We start from the raw sequence: 22135 nt of genomic DNA on the forward strand, positions 1-22135 counted from the left end.
ATTTCACTTCAAGTGCAGTACTGACCCTGTTGAATAAAGATCTGGCATACTGCCCTGCCTTCCCCTCTTCCTAAGCTGACTGCTGTATCCCGTGCTTCTGGTTTGGGAGCAGTGTATGGCTGGCTCAGCAGAGATTTTCCAGGTGCCCACAGAATTAAGCTTGCCTTCTTTTCATGTTTCCAGTATACACTATTCAGAGACCTCAAAAGCTTCAGCTTTCAAGGATTTTAGTGTCATGAAAGCACTGAGTTCATTTGAGATAGCCTTTGAATTGCTAGACACCAACACTGCTTTCAGTTTAAGGTTTGAAGTTTAGAGCTGGTGTTCCAAGTGAGTGAAGAAATGCTTTGCTAAACTGCAATCTATTCAGTGGCAATTATAAATGTCTGTAAATACATGGGCAGGCAGGAACAGTTCAGGCATGACTGATGTCAGTGTTTGACTTTTTTTTTTTTAATTTGATTATTTTAACACTTATGTGGGATTATAGCATTGCATTTTCCAGGCAATGCTTTGTGCAGTATACAGCAAGACTTTGCTCAGGTGGCTGCAGTCATATAATGCCTGATCTAAGTTACTGTCGTGATTCTTCTGAAGTATTATTGTTCAACTTTGGTGTTATATTAGTTATTTCTGAGGTTCTTGGAAAATCTGACAGGCAAATAAAGTGGTGTTGCAGCATGACTTCTGGTGGTGTTTATGGTGAAAGCAAGGTTTTATACTTCTCATGATGTATGTATACCCTGCTGCGTATTATCATTCTGTGTTGCGTGGGCAAAATGATGATTACAGCATCTCCAGAAACCAAACTGCTGGACTTAAGAATGAGTAAAAAACCTTAATTGTAAGAACATGTTAGAGCACATCTTTGTTCAACATAAATTTTGCTTTGTTTAGAGATCCAGAAAATGATTGTACAATGGGACACGTACTGCAAAGAGCTGAAGATATATAGCTGAAAGAATATTCAGAGGTTTGTGGGAAGGTGTGATGAGCAGGTGGGGATGCTTATAGGTGTCCTTGTATTGCAGCTGTGTCTTACGTTGGTTTTGCTACTTGTACATAAGTACCTGGGCATGGTTTGGGGCTTATCTGATACCTACACCAAAATTCCTAATTACATTTTAAATTCAATTGAAAGTAGTTAAAATTATGTAGTTCAAAGTTATGGTGGAAAATTGCAGCCAGAAGTATCTAATTTGTGGGTCAAAGATTGTCTAAGGCTGGAGAATTGCTAGATGTTGGTCTTGTGAGGAACAGTGGAGCGTCAGAGTTGACACACTTGGAGTCAGTTATCCATGTAATTTATTAATGTTCTTTTCATACCTAATTCTATGCCTTCTTTCTTCCCTCACTGAAGATGCACTGCTTTTTCTGCCTGAGAAATTGTTGGTGGAAATTTGTCATCTATAAATGGTTTTATATTGGAGGCTTAGCTTGGAAATTATAAAAAATGTCTTGCAATGAAGTTATAGCTTAAATTCATCCTTCCTTGTGCGCTTAGCAGTACAGATTATATTGCATAGATCCAGGTATAATACAGAAGGAAGCGTGTCTATAGTTGTTCTTGCATATCCATACATTTGTCCTACTGTAGTATTAATGATGTTTTGGTACTGGGAGGTGACGTGACAAAGTTTGCTGGCCTTGTTTGTGACTCAAGCAGAATCACCTACCATGTCTCTCAAACCAGTTAAGTTTTTTTACTACTTTTCACAATTGCTGCTGTGAATCTATGTCGTAAGAAGAAAAGGTTGCTGAAAAGCTGATGGTGTGATAGCTGAAGCATGTTATGTGAAGATATTTCCTCTATTGTTTTTCACTAGACATCTGCTAGTTTCATGTGAAGCTTTCTCTTCATGATGTTGGGGAGCTGGTGAATAATGCCTCCCCGTACACCTGTACCGTGCTTTTTGTGGCACTATAGACGCTTAAGGTATTTCTTCTTGCCTATCTGCCTTCTATGCTGTTAAATCCAATCTACAAGTTGTTCCTTGTACAGAAGCCATTTCACAAGTTTGCTCATCCTTTTTGCTCTGCCTTTTCCAGTTCCCTTCCTATAGCTGGTGAGATGGGGCAAAGAGCAGAACAGCTCATATCTCAAACCAGGTAACGCGGGGGAATGGTGCTGCGTTTGTCAGCAGGTAGTACAGGCTTAGGAACTTTAAGGCTGGACACAAGCTAGTCCAAGCTAATAAGGTTATACAAATCAACTGAAGCTTAAAAAAAAAAAGTCATGTTTTGCATCAGTGTCCTACGTGAAGTCAGATTTCTGGTTATGCTGTTGTTTTTTCCATTTCAGATGGAAATTTATGAAAATGAGTGTTTGTCTTGTGGAGTAGTTCTTATGAATACCAGGAGGTGGCATAACTGATTTTCCTAAGAGTGTTTTGATTGCAAGAAATGCGCAGCATGCTACTAAACTTCTTTTAAAGCCATTGGTCAAATTTTTAAGGAAAGCTGGCTCAGTTTAGCCCTTCATATTTAAGGGAGCTATTTAAAGGTATACTTACTCTGCTCTTTTTCGAAATGTGAAAGCTCTGGTGGGATTCTTGCTGGCTTTTATATCTGAAGTTTTTGAAGTTGGAAGTAGTTTAACTGAAATGCAGTATGGAAAGAAGGGGTTGTCCATCTGGTGCGGTGGAATTCTTTTGTAAGCTGTTTTACAGAATCCCGGTTTCCCATGAACACGTTGTTGAGATACTTTACCAGTTTGCAAAACAAGAACAATCCCTACCTGTTTTAAGCTCTTCAGGTTAGCTGGTGCTATACCAGAATAAATTATTAATATAGTAACTTATAAATGATAGTTTTATGCAGTAGCAACTCTAACCACACGCTGATTTATAGGTGTACCAATGTTAAGTGTTAGAAGCAGTAAGTGGAAAGAGTGTGCAAAAAAGACTGATAAACATTTAAATTAAAATCTGCTGCCATGCATTTAATGAGAAGTTTATGTAATAACACATTAGATACCATCTTATTTGATGCTTTACTTCTTAGAGAAGCCTGTCTCTGGCACAGTCGTGTCCACTATGGTGTGGATCAAAAAGTACTTAAATATACCTTAAAAGTAGGTATTGTTTCCACTCAGAGATCCAGGGGGACTTATTTGTAGAGTGGGAGTTTTGGGCATAATTGGCAAGGTTTTGGTAGTGGGGGTGTTGGTGCAGGGATGCCCTGTGTGAGATGAGGCTGTGACTGCTGTGTTCCGGACACAGCTGGGGTTGATTTTTGCGTTAACACCTTTTTTTATCTGAATAGTTAAATTAATTGGTGTAGAATAAACCCCAAACTTTTGAAGTATCGAGATATATGGAGAATTTTTTTTCTTTCCTTCGGCTCCCTCTGGCAGGCAAAGACCTGAATTACAACTGTTTTATTGTAAATGCTAGTTCAGAGAAAGGCTTGTCCCAGCTCGGGTATCACAGTTGTTTGACGTTGTATATGTTTGCATCAAAAAGAGATTTTCAGCTGTAGAAAAGCAGTTGGCTGCAGGAGGAGCTGAAATACAAATTCTTCTTGTTTAGCTGACACACAAAAAGCCTGAACAAGAATCACAGCTATGCAATGCCATTTCACCCCAAGGACCTCTCCACATGCTCATCTGTTTTTTTTCTTCCCCCCCCCCCCCCCCCCCCCCCCCCCCCAATGTGGTCTCTGCCGAGCCTGCTGTGGTTCACCACTGCAGCCCAGATGAGAGCGATATGACTGTTTTGCATAGAAGTCTAGCGTTTTTTTCAGAGCTGTTGGACTCCTTTTTTGCTGACTGAACTGCCGCGGGGGCGGGTGGAAGGGGTGCAGCTCTGCTCCTGGTCGCTGTCATCTGGGCTCAGCCCTTGGACCCACCTCTGTGCAGCCCTCTTCATCTCGCAGCTTGGCTGTTTGGGTTTTTTCCTCCCCTCAGTTCTGCATTTCCGTAGGGCGGTTTGCCAGGGTGAGGTGATGCGGTCACATGCACACTGCTATAAAGGTGTATAACTGCCTGGAGCGAGCAGTAGTGCTGGTACAATGTCCTCCGGCAGGACCTGTGTAACCCCCGACATGGAAATTGCTGAAAGCGCTGAACCTCAGTTTTCCTTTGGAGCCAGGTGTTTGAAGTTCAGTGTGGCAGTCTACTGTGTTACAAAATATTCCTGAAAATTTAATGAAATAAGCGTTTATAATCAGGAGACTTTATGCTCTTTGGTTTAACTGTTTTATAGTTTTTAAAAATCCAAGTAAGATTAGCATTCTGTACGTTTGCCTGCCATAACAAACTTGAATGAAATGACTTGTGTGTTTTGAAATTTTGCCTAGGAAACGTCTGGTTTTCTTTAAATTTATATTCTCATAGATGCTCGAGAAGAAAGCAGTTTGTGATTTTCTTTCTAGAATTTAATCATGAGGCAGGAATTTTGACATTTGGTGAAATAGAAATAAAATATAATGATGTATTTCAGAGAACAGGAACTATTGAATAGGAAGCGTTATTTTTGTGATCATTCTTTTTTTTGTCTTCTGGAAAAATCTAAATGTAAGCAAGGTATGCGTTTTGAAAGTCTCATGTTTGTTTTATTGAGGTTTTTTTAAGGCTTAATAACCAGTCCGATTGTGCTTATTCTATGGCATGAGCACACTTACTGATCGTACACCCTCCCTACGCGCCCGTTCAGCTGAGTGTTGAAGGCTGTGCCGTTTGGGTCCTTTGTATAACAACGCTTGACAGTGGGAATTTACAGAAAACCTCTTTTTGCTATACAAGCTGAACAGGTAGCTTCTGAAGAGGTAGTATCCAACTCTGCAGGAAGCTTGCAATTACACAATTAAATGCTCTTTGGACTGCAAGCATGCTTACGCATATGGTTGACGTATAAATCTTCCCTGAGCTGCGAATGCACATCTTCAGTGCCTTTGCTCCTGGCCGCCTCCCAAGCAAAAGAACCTGTGAAAACTATCTGGTTTTGTCAATTTTCACTGCTGCTGTTGGGAATGAGAGAGCGTCAAAACAGGAGACCCGGTTCCTTGATGTTGCTTTCCCTGGGGCAGCAGGCAGCGTGGAGGGTATCACCGGCCTGAGTTACTGGGAGGGGAGGATCCTGAGCAAGCACACCAGGGAGGTCCCCCACATAGCCTTTTGGGAAGGAGCCTTTGGGCTACACCTGCCTTTGTCAAACAGGAGGAGCTGATTCCTGATTGTCTCTGGCTTTTAGGCAAAAAAATTTGAAGAAATTTAAATTGGGGAGGTTTAGTACAAGACTCCCTTTGTCCCACGTGGCCCATTCAGCTGTTCCAGCTTCGGTACTAATTCCACCTGATCTCATGGCATTTATTTGGAATGATCTGTGGACTGGAATCTCCTTATCTAGTGTAGAGGAATTATACATTTATTTTTTTTCACACCAAACAGGGGAAATACTAATGTTGGTGATAAAATTGGAACTGAACTTTTTGCTGCGTAAGCTTTTCACATGCCTTTGTGTGTGAAGGCAAGCTGAACTTCAAGTGGCTATTTCGTAAAAATTTGTATCTAACATGCTTAAGACTAGGTGATGGCAAATAATTGATTTGATTGAATCTCTGTAAGTATCATATTTTTTGTGACTTCTGAAACGAATCCAGTCAGCGGCAGTGAAATGACTCTGTGCAGCATGGGGCAGTAGCTTCAGGTCTTCTACTAGAAGACGTGTTCCTGCTGCTTGTTGGCTCCCAGGTTGCACACAGCGATTGCTGACAACCTGGACTTGAAGCATGAGGATCTTCCTTGAAACCTTTTCAACCTTGTTCTCTGTCAGAGTCTTCCCCGAGGGACTCTTGCCTTCAGATAAAGATGTCAGGCTGCCCACGTTGGAAATTCTGTCGATTGCGGGTTAGCAGACTGGGTACGTCAGAGCTGACCATGCAGTGGGAATTCCTGTGCTCAGAAAAAGTTAATCTTTTGTCTTTTAAAGAAATGGAGGCATTACAGAAACACACAATAATAGTAGTGATTAATCTGCTTTATTCTTGCCTCCCCACGCCTGCCCTTTTCAGTAGGGACTGCTTGGCGTAGGTATGCAGGACCACAAAAACTCCAGTGGATAAAGACAATAAGATTTAGGGAATGCAAAATGACTAACAGATTCCATGTAAATACTGGAAGAAGGAAAGAAAAAGCCGACAAACTTAAAATATTTAAAAAATACTTTAATCCACACATGACTACTGTCATTTGCAGTTTGCTGCCTGTGGCGCAGGAGATACTGAAGTTGTTAGTGACTGGTGCTCAGTCCTAGCCTCCTTTTAATTACTAAATTGTTTAATATATTTGCATCACATGAGTCAGATGTGTAAATGTGTTTAGGCATACTTTACCAAAATAAATTGTGTGGCCAACAGACCATAACAGCTGTGGAGAAGTTGTTTAGAAATAAATCCTTTGTAGTTCACAGTTTGACCTAATAAAAATAACTGTTGCTTCAGACCAATTATTTTCAGCAGGGTCCATCTGGCTGCTGTGACTGTGCATTCAGATTTCTGTGGTGATTTATTAAATATAATCACCTGGGGAACATGAGCACAGTTCTCTGAATAAATTGGTGTTAATTCAAAAGCGCTTCTTCTTAGTATGTTGTCAGCAGAGTACATGGACTTAGATCAAAAGTTGAAAATGTTCATTAACTCACTTTGGTTTTACCTCCTACTAAGTGTTTTAAGACCTTATTTTATCTAATGCCTTTTATGTAAGAGTAGTTTGCCTAAGCAAAGCTGAATTTTATTTTTTTGTCCATGTTATAACCTGTAGGTTGTCGTCAACTTAGCAGTGCATCTTGACTTCTGGAAGTGGTTTCTTGCTAGAAATCTTAGCTCAGTTTTAGAGCAAAGCCATCTTCAAGAGTGCACACAAGAAAATGCAGGGCATCCATAAGTGGCCTGAAAGAAAAACTACTGTCACGGCCAGAAACACACACTTAGGAATGGTTTTGAGATATTTCTGAGACTGTGGAGTTACAAAATATACCAGAAAAGGAATTTAATACTTTAATAAATTAACTCTTCTAAATATTAAAAGTGTGAATACTACAGTGATTAGGTTTCATTTCTTGTGTGTCCCCCCTTTCCTGTGAGTTTCTGGGAAGCTGGCTTAAGATTTACGCAAAGTTACGCTTTTAAAAATTATTTAAAAATATCTGATTGTGGCCTGATAGGAAATGGTGTGGGTTTTCTTAACTGTTTACTGTTGCTGAATAATTTCAGAAATTTCATACTTAGGGTATCCAGGTATTTTTCTCGTTAATGAATGATACTTGCAAGGACCAGGGTTGTGGGTTTTTGAAGAATGTATGTAATAGAGAAATTCATTACTTGAGGTGATTGCTTTTCAGTCAGCCAGCTGCTACAACCTCGTTGGTTTGTTGAAGAACGTACATTTTGGTAGTCTGAAAGAACATGTGAGAACTTGAATCTTTCCTGACTGAGATGTCTGGGAGGGAAGGGGAAGTGGCTGTGTCAGATGCAGGGTAATATATATTTCTCATGTATATATCTAAAAAAATAATGTGTGTTTATATATAATGCATATATATATAGTGTGTATATATACATATGCTATATATACAAATACATGCATATATATATTATGCATATGTATGTTTAAAAACAATTGTCTCTGAAATGAGGCATCCTAAAATGTTACTGCAGCAGTTTCCTCATTTGTACAGGAAAAAATGCTGAGTGGGTGGATGGCAAACTGCAGTACTTCTTGTTAAACATGTGGTACATGCCCTGACTGCTTAACTTAATATTTAAAGATTTGGAGATTTTTTTTTCCTGTTTCAGGAATGGCTCTACACATATTGCTATAGAGACAGGAACCTGTATTGCTCACAGGATTTTGACAGCAGGAGGGGCTGGCTACAAACCTAGTTTATCTCACTTCTGTATGCTTTACAATTTATGATTATTCCTTGTTCCTTGAGCAGTCAGCCCAATTTAAAAGTTAAATATATTTGATAGTAACTATTTCGTAAGCAGCTCTGTTCCATTTTATGAGGCTGTGTGCATCTTGATGTCTACAGTGCAATTGCTTCAAAAGGTGCTGTAACTTATATCTGGTGTTTAAGGGCTTTTCTACCCTGTTATATAAAAAAAATTTCTTAAGGACAACATAGCAGATAGTAAGTCAAAGTACATGTGTCATTCTCAGAACTGTCTTCAGCCATTTTAAAGCTTATTCCTTAAGTTACTTAAACTTTAATTGTAAGACTGTTTCTTGGCAAGGTAGATCTTTGACCTTTCTAGAAAAGTTGTAATTTCAATAAAAGTATTGCCAGTTCCATATTGCCATTTTTGTTCTGTATTTCAATATTTGGGGAATGTTGCAGTGTTGCTGTGAGGGAGCTGCAAACGTAACTGCACTGGTTTCCTTTGGGTTCCGCTTTAGGCAGAGATTTGCTTTCCCTTCATATGAATTTTGGTATGAATATTTTCATGATATATGGTCAAATAAATTGTATTAATTAACTGACTCATATAGGGCAATACTGCAACACCATCTTTTAATTATTCTCTTCCAGTAATTATGACAGCTGCAGTTTAATAGATTGAAAAGCCAGAGGTAGAGGCATGAGAAGCATCCATGTGAAGGGGGTAGAGCTGAACAAGAAAGCCAATTAAACTGTCACACTGTCAGTTTTTTAGGGATTCTGAAGAGAACTGTTACGCATCCTTATTTGCTCCCATTCAGTTTCTAGGCTTGTGCCTTTACAGCCATATTTAAAATGCTGAAATGATTTGATGTTGAAATGGTTGTTGTGTTTGAGCTCCATGGCTTTGTGAATATTTTACTGGATTTGGAGGGTTCAGTTTTATTTTCTTCTGTATCAAGATGGTCTTGTGTCGTAGTATGCATCAGCTCAGCAGGCTGGTAGTTGCAAGATATGCAGAAGATCAGAGCAGTTCCTTCCAAGGTGAAACTGAGTTTCTGCCTTCAGTTTTGAGCGAGCTTTGCCAGTGCTAATATCATAAACCAGAGGTTTTATCATTTAATACCATGTATCCATTTAAAAATGGAAACATGGCTTTGTATCAATGAATTTTTAGAACAGAAGTGTTGGGGAAAAGAATCTCAAAAGTCTGAAGATGGTTGTTGGTCTTACCACCACTATTTTAACCTATTTTTTTGTGTTGTGGAGTTTGGCATCTTTTCTTATACAAACAAACAATTTATCCGTAGGAAACAGTCTAATGTTAAAAAACATAATATTGTTGAGACAGATATTTAGACCTGTCTACATTTCTGGATGGAAACAGGAGGAGATGTAAATCACACAGTCACTGTAACTTTGAACATTTTTCTTTCTGCGAGGCTAACAGAAGCCTGGGGTTCTGGAAGCGCAGAAGACTTTGCAGGTCATGCTAGAAAGGGTTTGCAAGACTTGAGACAGTTTCCCCATAGCATAACCCTATTGCTACTGAGTGCTTGTGGTTCCTCTGATACTTGGTAGATGAATAAAAGGAGAGGAAGGTAAGCAGCTTGTTAGAGTGGAATGGCAAATCTTTTAACCACAGCAAATCACTTGACTGAGCAAATGTTTTTCAGTTTTGTTTTTAATAGGTTAAGGACTGAAAAAAGAAGTTAAACTCAATCTGTGCAAACTGATGAAAATCCAGTGTCACGTCTAGAAGTTAACTTATACTCTGCTTAGTTTTCCTACAAAATTCATGTGGCATTCCAAGGCTAACAATAAATATTTTCAGACTAGTGTAGTTTTATGTTGCCACTGGGCTCTGAGACGATTTTCCATCTGTGACCTTTTCTTCTTTGAAAAACCACGAGGGAAAGTCTTACGTGATATGCACATACAGTTTAAAAGTTTTGTTGGAAGGATACATGCCCCAGAAATGTAACCGTGCTGGGCTGTAAGAGGAGAACTTGTGTTTCATAAGGCAGGTAAAAGGCAGCGAAGGCATATGTATTGACAGGCAGTGTGTGCGAAAAACATGGTAACAGCTTAGCGTTCAAGTTGCTCAAAGGAGAGGAGGGGTTATCGTAAGAAAAAGGCAGAGGGTCGCAAGGGAAGCGGTTTTAGCTGAGGTCCTACCTTGATGATGAGGGAGAGCTTGCAGGGGAGAAGATGCTGTGATCAGGCTGCTTGCAGGGGGTGGTCCTGTGCGTGGTTCGTTCATGTGCTTGGGGAGTATGGTGCTGTGTGCCTGCTCCCCTCGTCGGGAGCCAAATTGTGCTTCTTGGTCAATAGTGAAGAAGGATCTGGGGTGGGGGGGCGGAGGAAGACAGTTGAGAAATGCCTGGCTCCTTTAAGCGCTCTTCTATGTGCCTGCTTTTTGTGAGATCAGAGCTGTGTTACTGTACAGCCTGAGTCAATCCCTTCTGGCCTTGCTAACAGCTCAGGGGTGTAAAATGGCAGCTTGGGATCTTGCCTTTCGTCTCTTTCTTTTCTTTTTTTCTTCTTACGCCACCTGTTCAGTTACTTCATGGAGGAGTTTTCTGCAGAAGTGCTTGATACTCTGTCAGTTACTTTGCTGTCAGTCTTCTCAGTGTGGGTTTGGAAATACTAGCATGGAAGTAATTGCTTAAAACCCAGAGACTGCATCTTTCTCATCTTCTGTATACAGAATGAAAGATGTGCGAGTCAGATAATGAGTAGAATATAACTTTAAGCAAGTTATAAATGGTAGATGCTTTTCATCTTGAATGTGAACTTGGTTGTGAGAAGAATACAGAAAACATGCCCCTTGAATGGTCCCCATAAGCTGTTTAATCTTTGCAGTTATTGTGGGACTTCAGCATCTGAAAGAGTTTTAAACTTAAAGAAAAGCGGGTCTCCCGTGTTGGGTCTCCCGTGTTGGGTCTCCCGTGTTGGGTCTCCCGTGTTGGGTCTCCCGTGTTGGGTCTCCCGTGTTGGGTCTCCCGTGTTGGGTCTCCCGTGTTGGGTCTCCCGTGTTGGGTCTCCCGTGTTGGGTCTCCCGTGTTGGGTCTCCCGTGTTGGGTCTCCCGTGTTGGGTCTGTTTTCGTAGCACTTGTCTAGGAATAGCTGTTTCCTCAGCAAGCAGGATTCTGCACAGAGCCATAATGCTGCTTTTGGCCTTCAGTAGCAGTTAATTTGGGGACGAGTGGCAAAGCAATGTAATGTGAGAACAGAAAATGTAGTATATTCAGTGGGCACAATGCACTCCAGGAGATCAGGTTATTTTACCCATATTTTTAAATCTATAACTAAACTGTTATTTTGAAGTCTTAATTAAAATAACAGAAAGCTATACTGTGATTTTCTGTTCTCTTAGGAATACTTTATGTAATGCACAGAATACATTTAGGTAATCTTTTCACTGGGAATACGCAACCAATTTGTGACTGTCAGGAAGAAAATGGTATTTGATTTATTTTTTTTCTCCTTATGTGCAGATAGGTGATTCATATCTCACGTGGTTCTTATTTTGCAAGTGAAAAGCATTTGCCTATTTTTAGAGTACGTGGCACTGCTGCTGCTTTCAATTCCATATTTTGTACATTTGCTGTTTGATGAAGTGGCGTGTGCTGGACATTAGGCGATTAAGCTGGGAAGTGCTTGGGATTCATACACTTTAGAAAAATATTTACTGTTACTGGTTTCTTTGTAAAGGTTTTAATTAAGTTGCTTGTAAATTAAATGGAAAAATAAATGGGAACAGAAGCACCCAAAGGAGAGCACGTATTAGAGCACTGATGATGCCCTGTGGGGTGAATGGTCTTGTTGGGGTCAGAAGTGGGAAGTAACTCTGCGTTCTGGATGTGCGTTGGTTGACTTAAATGCCAGTCAGTGCTTGGGAATGACTCTGTGGCTTGAGTTGCCTTTTGTTTTACTGGTCAAAAGGATATTTCAAGAGTTGCTTTTGAAAAAGTGGTCCATTGACTGTCCTTAGCCTCATTCTTCTATATTAGTAATGCTGCTATTAATAAAATGTGTAGTCAGCTCCTTGGGGCTGACAGAGCAGGAAGATGCAGACTTCAGAAGCAGTTACCAGTTGGTTGCCCTGGCTGTGCACTGAACATGAAGGGAGTAACGGCATTCACTTACCGTATTTTAAGACAGTTTCTGTATAATGGCAAGTGCAAAGGCAAAAACTGAGTGTATGAATTCAAAATCATCATGTTTTTCTCTGTGGTTGTAATAGCTGCTGTCTAACATATCTTTCAACTTTTAGACCTTCAGTGCAGAGAAGGCATGATCTGGTAGTCTGAGGTTATGTGTATGTATGAGACTGTTGCGTGCAGTATTTACAGTGTGTGCAGACAGGCATGGCTGTTGGCATGTAAATGCATGAATTCTCTTGCTGAAAGTAAGACTTCTTTATGCTAAAACTGCATACTTGCTCTCTGCAGGGCTAGTGTTTCTTAATATTTATAGCATATAAACACTGTTGTCCCACACAGCAAATGTCTGTTCAGCATTAAAATAGCCCTTTCTGTGAAATCTGTTGCTTGCGTTAATGCTGCTCATGTGTAATTTAGAACTTTTTCAAAGAAGTGAGAGAGAGCTCCTCAGTTGTTTGTTGGATAGGTGCATCTGGGTTTGAATTAGTCCTTGGCTCTGATCATCCTGGGTTATTTTAGTTCCTTGCCTGTGGTTATGGTAACAGCTTCAAATGCCCAAAACTATTTTGGGCAAACATTTTCAATAATAATGATCAGAAGCAGCAATTTTTCCCCGGTGATTTCATCCCAAACATAAACTTAACAATGTTGGTTTCGCCATTATGAAAACCCTATCAGTGTGTTATTAAATGTTAGTAAAACATACAGAAATTTTGCTCCTGGTTCTATTCTTTATTGCTGAGTAGCATGACGGGGTGTTGGCTTTTTTGTGATAGGATTAAGCTGTCCTGATGAACAAAGATTTGTCGTGCTGTACAAAGACTATTCTGAAATCTGTAGTATAAACATTTTAAACAGTGTTGTTCTGGTCTACTGTGGTAATACATTAAAAGTGATTTTTTAATTTATTTTTTTTTTCTTGTAAGGGTGTCAGTCTAGTTGAAGCTCTACCTTATTTTCCCTAGAAACCTGCTCTGCTGATGCATATTTGCTATGAAATTCTCTGGTCCCTTTTTAATAGCTTGCCCTCTAAACTCCCCGCTGCTGTCAGCCCCGGGAGGTCACCAAGCAGAGCACAGAGCTGCAGAGTGGTCCCTGATGGACACCTGCGTGACCGTCTGCTTCGGTGGTTCTGCAGGCAGTTCGTGAGCTGCTGGGGGGGGCGTTCAGGATTAGATTGTTGATAGCATCCCTACAAGGACCGCTATTAACAGCGTGCTACTCTGCCTCTCTGCTGCAGAAGACAGAGTGGTATTTGTGTTCCCATAGCATGTTGTAAAATGCATGAGATTTTGCTCATCCTCCTTGGAAAAGAGAATAGGAAAATGAGAGCATCCTGAACCAGAAGCTGTTAGAAGAGCATGCAGAAACCTGCAGCGATTTGTGCTTTATTTTGTCTTCCTAGCTATGGATTAGAAGGACTGATTTTTGCAATGGGCTTTTTCCATAATGGCATTCTTGTATTGTTTGGTCAGAGCTTGCACAGGAGGAAAACAGGCTGCTGAATTTAGTCACTGATCTCTATTAGCCGTGGCCTAAGGCTATGCTGAGATTTATATCCCATTTGTATTGTTGCAGCTCAAAAGAAGAATGTTCAGAGGATGACAAGTGTATTCTGAGTAGGTATGTTGTTTCATTTTTATATGAAACCCATTTTTTTTTCTGCTTCCATTGGTCAGAAATGAGGTTAATAGGAAGAGAATATAGTACAGTGCTGCAGTGTCCCTGTTAAGGTAGAACAATAGCGTCAGAAACAGTTCTTTAAAAATTAGTTGCTTTTATGAAATAAAACTGCATTGTGCTGGTGTGCACAGTGCAGTCTTTTTTTTTTTTTTTTTTTTTTTTTTTTAAACATATACTGCAGTCAGCGCTTCCCTAACGAGGTGGCACTATTGTTGAGTTGGAAGGATAGAATCATCATATTGCTTTAGGGGACAGCAGGATTTAAAAGGAGATACCTTGCAGCCCTGTTTTACAGATTGGAAGCATCGGTTTAAGGGCATTGGCAGAATCATTTCCTTGCTCTTAGCAGCAGCCACTGCTGTGTCAGTAGTGTGTGGAATGGAAGTCCTAGTTGGTAGTCTGTTATGGAAACGCTGTTTACTGTTATTGTAGTACCGTGGTGACAACATGCCATTGAAATGGAAAACGAGCTCTCCTGCTATCTGGAAATTCCCAGTTCCTGTGCTTAAAACATCCAGGTCATCGCCACTTTCTCCAGCATACATGTAAGTGAGAGAAATGAGGATAATAAGGTGGGATTGCTTTCGTGAGACTACCCTGTGGCAAAATACCCTGTTATATATTAAATGACTTTGGCACTCAGATTTTTACCTTGTTTTCTGTGTAGAACCCCCAGACTTTATCCTGGATGTTTCATGATGGATGTTGTGTCGAGTCTTTCCCTCTTTGTTGAAACGTAGAGAAATTGTGCAGATTAAGCCATAGTCATAATAATATCGTGTATGTTCATTTGAAAAGTTCGTGTTGCTGTTAATTTGTAGAGCTGATCTTGAACTGACAAGCTAAGCTTTGAGGCAGGCTTTCTATGTAGTGTATATGCTAAGATTTCCTTCTCCTGACTATTACACTTGGAAATTAAACATGGAATCACCTGCTGTATTGTACTGCACTTTTGTTCGTGTAAGTTCTTGTATGAAAGAAATCATCCTGCTTTGGTCTTGCTTTATTCTTGAAAGTGTTAGCCTTAATGCAAATGGAATGTCTTGTTGCAAAGTGACAATAAAAGCTCAAAAGAGAAATATAAATCAGTCATATCAGAATACTTACATAGTTAGGTAGTTTGTCCATGTAAAGTAGCTTCACCTAAGAGAGAGTATTTTCATACACATGGAAACAATATGCCTTTGTCTTTCCAAATCTGAATGGAGCTTTTGTTCACCTTTTTGTTGCTGTGAGTTCTGTGTTAGCATATATAGGCGGCTTTTTTTCCTTCTGTGAAATAAAACCAAGGTGGGGTACTGAATTGCTTCTGCCTTTATTTAAGGAAGCAGCTCTTCGGAAAATGAGGAAGAGTTGCTTTAACATGCACAAGTAGCAGTGTAGGTGACCTCCCTATCTGGAAATTACTATAAAGACTATCACTTTGCAATAGTATTCTGGGCTAATATCTACAATATTTGTACTTTTAAGCTTGTATTGTCTTTTTGCAGGTAGGCTTTTGCTCCAGCTGCTATAGGGATGTGCTGTAAGAAATAGGTATTTACAGGTCCTCTAAATGTCGTCTTTTTTTGATTGTTGCTGAGAACTGCATTGATAAGCAGTGGAGCTGAAACAATACAGCGCTGTCTGCGTGGTCACTATTGTTCTCAATCAGAAATGCTGGGGTCTGAGGAGCTAACCTGGCTGTATAGAACCTGTGCTGTGCACGCTCCGATTTTGAGATTAATTTTCATGGAATTGCTTCAGCCTTTTCACTCACTGAATGCATCAAATATGTTTAAGGCTGTCAGAAAAAAGCTGTTTCTAATAAATTGCTATTTATGATGACTTTTAAGAAAATATGATGAAATACAAGAAAGTATAATGATAAAAAAAGTTGTGAGGCTCTTCAACCTATTTGGGGAAACAGTGTCTTTAGTGTTTTATATTATCTTTTTTTTTGAACTATAGTGCTTATTAGATGCAAGAAAAATCAGAAATAGCCCAGTCTGATCTATCTCCTGCTAAAACTGAGCATTTCTTTTGTGTGTCGCCTTTAAATTGCTAATCCAACTGTGTGTATGCTCCAGCTCTTGTGAGGGGGATCATGTAGCTGATTATCTTGGTGTGTTAAAAGGATGTGAACAGGTTTAGTGATCATGCTTAACTATATGATGCTGAGCTTATCTGGAGCATGAGAAATAAGCGATCAGTGGCATTAATCATCTTTTTATAGTGAGTCAGTGTATCCCGATGTTTATGGAGACATTACTGGCACACAGTTCTGACATTAGCAGGACTCTTAGATCTAACATTAAAATTATTCATATACTTTATTATAAAGAAAGCGAAACATTACAAAATGGTACCTATTTGATTAGACAGTATATATAAACTGATAAATAACCCCTTGTAATTTAGGTTGGTCAGTAAAATATGTGTTGGAATGAATAATCGTCATTGCAGAGATTACAGTAAATTTGCTACTGTTTTGTGTGAGCTGATTTTTTCACATTCATATTTATAAGTTTTCTTTCATAAGTAATACTCTGCACACTGGCAAAAGGCTTACGTTTCAGGTAAAAGGTTCAGGAATAAGTGGCATGCAAAATGGAACACTTATTGATGTGAAATAAATGACCATAAAACTTTTGAATTCACAGATGAACGCTTCTATACTTGATACTTTGGATCTAGAGTATACAAAGGTATAATTGAGCTTTTAATCCCTTTAATACTTGACATCTTAATCTTATAAAATAGGTTTGTAGTGTAATTTGGAATGTAAAGTAGAGATCTCTTAAAGTTGATTTTTTTTTTTTTTTTTTTTTTTTTTTTTTTTTTTTTTTGGATACTTTAAATTTGAATTTTTCGGGTTCTAGTAAAGTTGACCTTGACTTTCAAAGCTTCATCCTGATTAGGACTTATCTGGAGGTAAACCGTTTGTCAGGACACATAGATAGTGTTTTATTTGGTCTGTGTACCCAGTGCCTGAGCTCTGCCTTAGTTTCCCTGTACTGAAATGCCGAGCCTGGCGATTACAGATAAGTTTGACTTCGTGGATGAAGCAGGCATCTACGCACAAAGTACCACTGTGGAGCAGTTCGCTGTCCTGCGGGCTGTGTGCCGGGGGCAGTTCTGCTGCAGTCGCAGCGTGAAAAGTTCCCTGTGGTACCCAAGGTGATGAGTGAGTACAAAGAGCTTGTCCCGGAGAGTCCTCTGCTGCAGGGAACTTGTGGTCGGGTTGTACATGGAATAAAGGACCTGCTGAAGTTGGGCTGATGACTAGTTACTGGGAAGCCTGCTGGTTTTGTTGGGTCTGATACTGCTTTCCTGGCAATGGGAAAGGAGCAGCATTGAGTCGCTGCCTTGTGACTGGCGGCTTTGTTTCCCACCACTTATTTATTAGGCATATTTTCAGGGTATTCTGGCTGCAAGAGGTAAATTTTTACATGGAGGACAAAGTGTCCCTCTGAAGGGAAATGCAGATATCCTCTGACTTTTGGTGGAACTGGTCCAGAGTAGCTTGAGCTTTCCCCCAGGTTGACACAGAGATCCAGTGACATAGCATAGGGAAAATTAGACAGTATTAGAATTGGAGCACTGGCATGTGACTGCTTTGTGTAGGTGTAACGCAGCCTGGCTTAGTGCAGGAGTTAGGAATGTGTGCGTGCGCATGCCTTTGTCAAGCTGCTTTACATTTTCTTCCATGACGCTTACAGTGTTGGGCTTTAGAATATAGATTCCTTTTGTCAAAAGGAGTGGGAAAGCAATTACAGCAAGTTTAAGCTCTGCTAGTGAAATTGAGCTCATATTTGTGGTTGTGTTGACTAAGTGGGGATAGACCTAGGTGACTTTGTGTATTATGTGGGCCGGTGAGCAGTTTCAGCAAGTGAATCAGAGGAAAGCACAAAGTGAATAATACCAAATTAGACAAGTGGTATTCCTTGGCATCATAGCTATGTATTGATGGCCACACGTTAAAAACAAACAAAAAAATAGTGACTGGCATAAGCAGAGGTTAAGAATTGAAGCTCTGCTTCAGAGAGGGTGAGGAAAAGTTCAGATTTGGTTATATATAAACAGCTTTGAGGTGTAAAGGAATATGTGTCCCGATTATTGTGCACGGGTCACATCATCTCACACATTAAGAACTAGGAGGAAAATTCTTTCTTATTCACACTAGCAATGTCATTTATATTGTTTGCCAGAGTTGTGCACATCTTTCACTAACCTGAATGGAAGAAATGTTTGTGGAAACACAGGAGATTGAAATACTGTTATGGACATCTACAAAGAATTCAATAATGCAAAAATACTATTGTAAAAATACCATAATATTATATGTAATATTGTAAATATTGTAAATATTCCATAATCCTATGTCATGTGAGAATGATTGTTAGCTGTTTTCTGAAAAGTTAAGTGTTCTGTTAAGTGATTTTAGTCTCCAACAGGCCATGTTTAGAAATAAGCAAAATAAGTAAAAAAAAAAAAAACCCTTAATGCAGAATAATCCGTTTGTAAAGTTAGTGACTTCTGTCCTTGTACATGGAGTAGTGTGTTGAGATTTTAAATGGAAACTACCATTTGCATGTGTTCATAAACAGCTGGCAAACGTTAGGAGATATAAACAGATGTGGTATTCTAAATATGTTATTATCAAAGGGTTTGCAGCAGTCTGTCTATCCTGAGTCATGTTGTGAAATTTGTCCGATAGGAAATGCTTTGCAGTAGTAGAAATGAATTACTGTGCAGAAGGTAGAATAAATTCTTAATATTCTGGAGTAAGCAGTGTTAGTTTTAGCTGCTTGTGTAGGTTATATGGGTTAATGTTCTTGTGTCTCCTTTCAGATCTGTGATTTGGTCTACAATGAGATCTTTAAATTTAGGCTGTACAATGGTATATACTTAAATGGGAAAAGGTGTGTGTGCACAATTCATTGGACCATCTGTATTAGGCAGTTCTTTTCTGTGACACCACCTTATCTGTGTCTGCCGCCTTCACTGGTCATTTTTAGTAAATAAACCCTTTTGTTGGGCTATTGAGCATTTAATAAACTACGCAGTATTCACAACAACACAGACTTACCTGTCTTAGCAACATTTCCATTTGAAGCAATTACTTCCTAGATATTTCAAATTTCAACAGGTTGAAAGTCAATGTGAAGGTCACCCCAAATATTTTTTTCAAACTAATCTGACAAATAAACAGATATATAGGGTGGGTGAGGAACAGAAAGGGCTTATAGCTTGTAAATAGAAGATTGCTTTTAATCCCAGTAATTTTGTATATAGAGTTCTCATTTATGCCTGTTGACCTTACTTTTGTTTTTTAAAGAATAGTTATTTCAATAGATTGTTCTGCATTTGAAATGTGAAATTTCATTGCAGTAATAAACTGGCAAAATCAAGGAATTCAAACCAAACCTGGTTGTTGCGAAGTTTCCCAGCACTAGTGCTGTTTCTGGGCAGACCTTTATAGGTGATGCTGTGGCTTACATGTCCTCAGTTTCATTCTCCTCCGTATATAGCATGATGTTGCAATATTGACGTTATAATGTGACATGCTAAAACATCTTTATCGAATTGTCTTGAATGTGTTACTTGGTCTATTCTGCCAGAATGTCAGTTCTGCCACTTTGTCATTTTTGCCATTATTCCATTTTTTGTGGAAAGGTCTTGTCCAATCACTTTCTACTCAATGGCTGTTCTAGTGTTATGCAGTATTTTCTGTTGAAGTTTGGATGGGGAAGCCTACGGGTTTTCATAAAGTCCTTGGTGAATATTGGGGATTTAAAATAATAGTTGCTTGTTCTAAATGGTAATAGTGGGAATTGTAGTGTAATAATGTGTAGCTATAAGACTAAAGTGGAAGTGCACATGCATATTATTGCTGTAATATTTTGTCCAGCAGGGATGGAGATTGTTGCAAAAATATGGGTGTTTTTCCATGGGATCGACAAGTCGCCCACACCTGTTATCTGACATGCTTAAACTCTGTATAATGTAAGGGGAAAATTTTTCATGATTTGAAGTAATTAAACCCCCCCCTGCATTCGCTGTGGGAGATTGTAATCAAGGAATGCGAAAACAACTGTGAGAAGTGGCAAAGTGAGAGGAATGGTGGAACAGACCTAGGCAGCGGAAAAAGCAGGGGTTAATTACCAAACTCTAACATTAGAATCTCGTTTACTTTTTTTGCTGGCTTTTAAGCTATCAAACTTACTCTTTATAGTATACAGGGAAAAACCCCAACGCTCTGGAAAGGTGTTGTTCCGAAATCTGCTGCAGGAATACAGTGGGATGTATGTTCTATGACCAAATCTTGAATGTGCAGGTGCCACCTTAGACATATAGAGGTTTTTGTCTCTAAGGAACCATTCTGCAAACTTAATTTCTGTGCATATGAAAACTGAATTTAAAGACACATCAGGCAGAACTGTAATCTGCTGGTGCATGCAGAATGTTTTTAAGTAATGCATGGGAAGTATTATGTTGTCTAGCTAAAATTATGAGTTGCCCTTTGAACACTGAAGACCAAATATAAAAGGCAGAGAATAGGATGTGCCGCGTCAGTCCAGCCTAAATTGAAACCTCTGAGTGACTGTTCTATTTTACCTTTTTTAAACGTCAAGGAAATAAAGTAGTTCTGCTTCTGTAGAAAAGCTACAAAGCATACGTATTTGCTTTGCTTTTTTCTGTTTTAAATCCTAGGAATCAATAGACTAACACCAACTTTGGCAAAAAGTCATTAGAGAACTGTTTCTAATTTAGCATCATTAAACAATCCGAGTCTGCAAATTTAAGCTACAAATGTCTCAATGAATGTAAACCCTTTGTCAAACAGATAAATGTGGATGTGATACCAGGGATCCCAGAGAGACTAAATACTGCTAGGAACAAAAGCTTTATAGCAATGACTGAGCCAAATATTGCTTTGTTTCTGTGGAAAACAAATTTGAATTAACCAGCGGGCTGTAATTATGCTGCAGACAGCTTGAGACCTCTGATAGTTTAGCTGTTTAAGAAGGAATTTTGAGGAGAATATTTTCTGTGTGCGTATCCTTCGGAAATCACACCGAAAGAGTTGATGATGTTGCTCAGTCCTCTTCTGCTGGCTTTGTGGGCCCTGACTTTGTGCTGGGTGTGGTTTCAGTGTGGCCTTACTAGAAGTGATACAGAAAGATTCAAGTGATGTTGGGAATATCCTCGTTTCTCTAATGTCGCCCTTTCCGCCCAGATCCACTGGTGTTTGGAACGGCGATCTTGTCTTCAGTCTTGAGTGTTTCCAGTAGCTTTCTTTTGTTTCTGTTTACATCATGGGCTGGTGTGCTTGGGCAGAAACTTATGGTCAAGATGGTGATTGTGTGTTTAAGACCAGAGGGGGGTTAGAGGCTTGACTTCTATGCACTAGCCTCCAAAGCTTTGCTGCTAAGTAGTTATGTTGAGCCTGACTCTGGTTGAGCAAGGTTTGGGGTCTGTGTCCTTCAGGGCAGTTTGTGCATGGTGTTCCCCTTGTGGCCTTGCTGCCTGTGGTGGTCGGGCTTGCAGAGCTGCTCGGGCCACGGTGCTTCCATACTTAATTTCCCTTTTAGACACCTTCTTAAGGTGGTCACTTCAGTGAGCATCTCGTGCCGTAACTGTGGCCAAACAGCTGTTAAAGTTGGAGACCTACCTACCTCGGCCTGCTGCCTGTCAGCATGTGGCCAGAAATGAGCATTGTCTTCTGCTGCTTTTGGGGATTTGGAAGGCCTGTGTCCTCCTCGCCTGCTGCCCTTGGCCAGAGCCACGCCAAAGTGAAGTGCCGCTTCTCACTGGTTTGCTCTGCTATGGAGAGCCTGATTTTCTGCTCTCCTTTTGCAGAACACCTGTGGTTTAGAGGGAAGGTGGCAAATGGCTATCGGGATATCTGTTTGGTTTTTGATTTAAGAAAGCTTTATTTTATGCCTTTCTCCTGGAGTGGAAATTTAGAAGAGCTTACTGTCAAGTTACTAAACAAATGTTTTAATGTTCTGCTCTTACTGCTGCTCTTCTTATCTATAAACAAGGTCAGGTGTAAAAAGTGGAAGACTCGAATATGAATGTCAGAGCATTGCCCAAGGTGAGCAGTATTCTGCATTAGCTGCTGTAGCTACTTTTGAAAATCGCACCCATGGTAGTTAAAATGCAGTGTTAATTCACTTGAGGTACAGGCTTGCAAACTTCTGGTTGGGGTGGCCCCTTTCAAATGAACAGCATGAAGCCAAGGTTTTTAAGAAATGCAGTAACCTGAGAAATGCTAAGTGTTTCTGGTTACGTTACCAGCCTCTAGTTTATCTGTTAAAAATACAGCCTTTATACTGTTCAGGAAAAACAGATAGCGTGGGACTTGCGGTAGTAATAAGAAAAGAAAAGAGGCATGATGCCTACTCTGATGTT

At 39.7% G+C, this 22135-nt stretch overlaps 1 protein-coding gene across 10 annotated transcripts in view; it reads left to right on the top strand.

Moving 5' to 3' along the window:
• KLHL13 (kelch like family member 13) overlaps positions 1-22135 on the top strand; it is an 88860-nt gene that overhangs the window by 37771 nt on the left and 28954 nt on the right. Inside the window, exons 1-2 of one of the 10 annotated variants that reach the window (XM_075435455.1) lie at positions 13586-13675; positions 14168-14280. The exons of 7 other annotated variants lie outside the window; for them this stretch is intronic. In XM_075435455.1, coding sequence (XP_075291570.1) covers positions 14183-14280 — 98 coding nt within the window. In that variant the 5' untranslated portion in view covers positions 13586-13675; positions 14168-14182. Of the gene's footprint in view, positions 1-13307; positions 13676-13935; positions 14281-22135 lie in introns of those variants that run through there. 2 more of the 10 variants (XM_009941467.2, XM_009941466.2) reach the window with 2 other exon arrangements.

The sequence above is a fragment of the Opisthocomus hoazin genome, chromosome 14, assembly GCF_030867145.1.
Source record: "Opisthocomus hoazin isolate bOpiHoa1 chromosome 14, bOpiHoa1.hap1, whole genome shotgun sequence".
NCBI lineage: Eukaryota > Metazoa > Chordata > Aves > Opisthocomiformes > Opisthocomidae > Opisthocomus > Opisthocomus hoazin.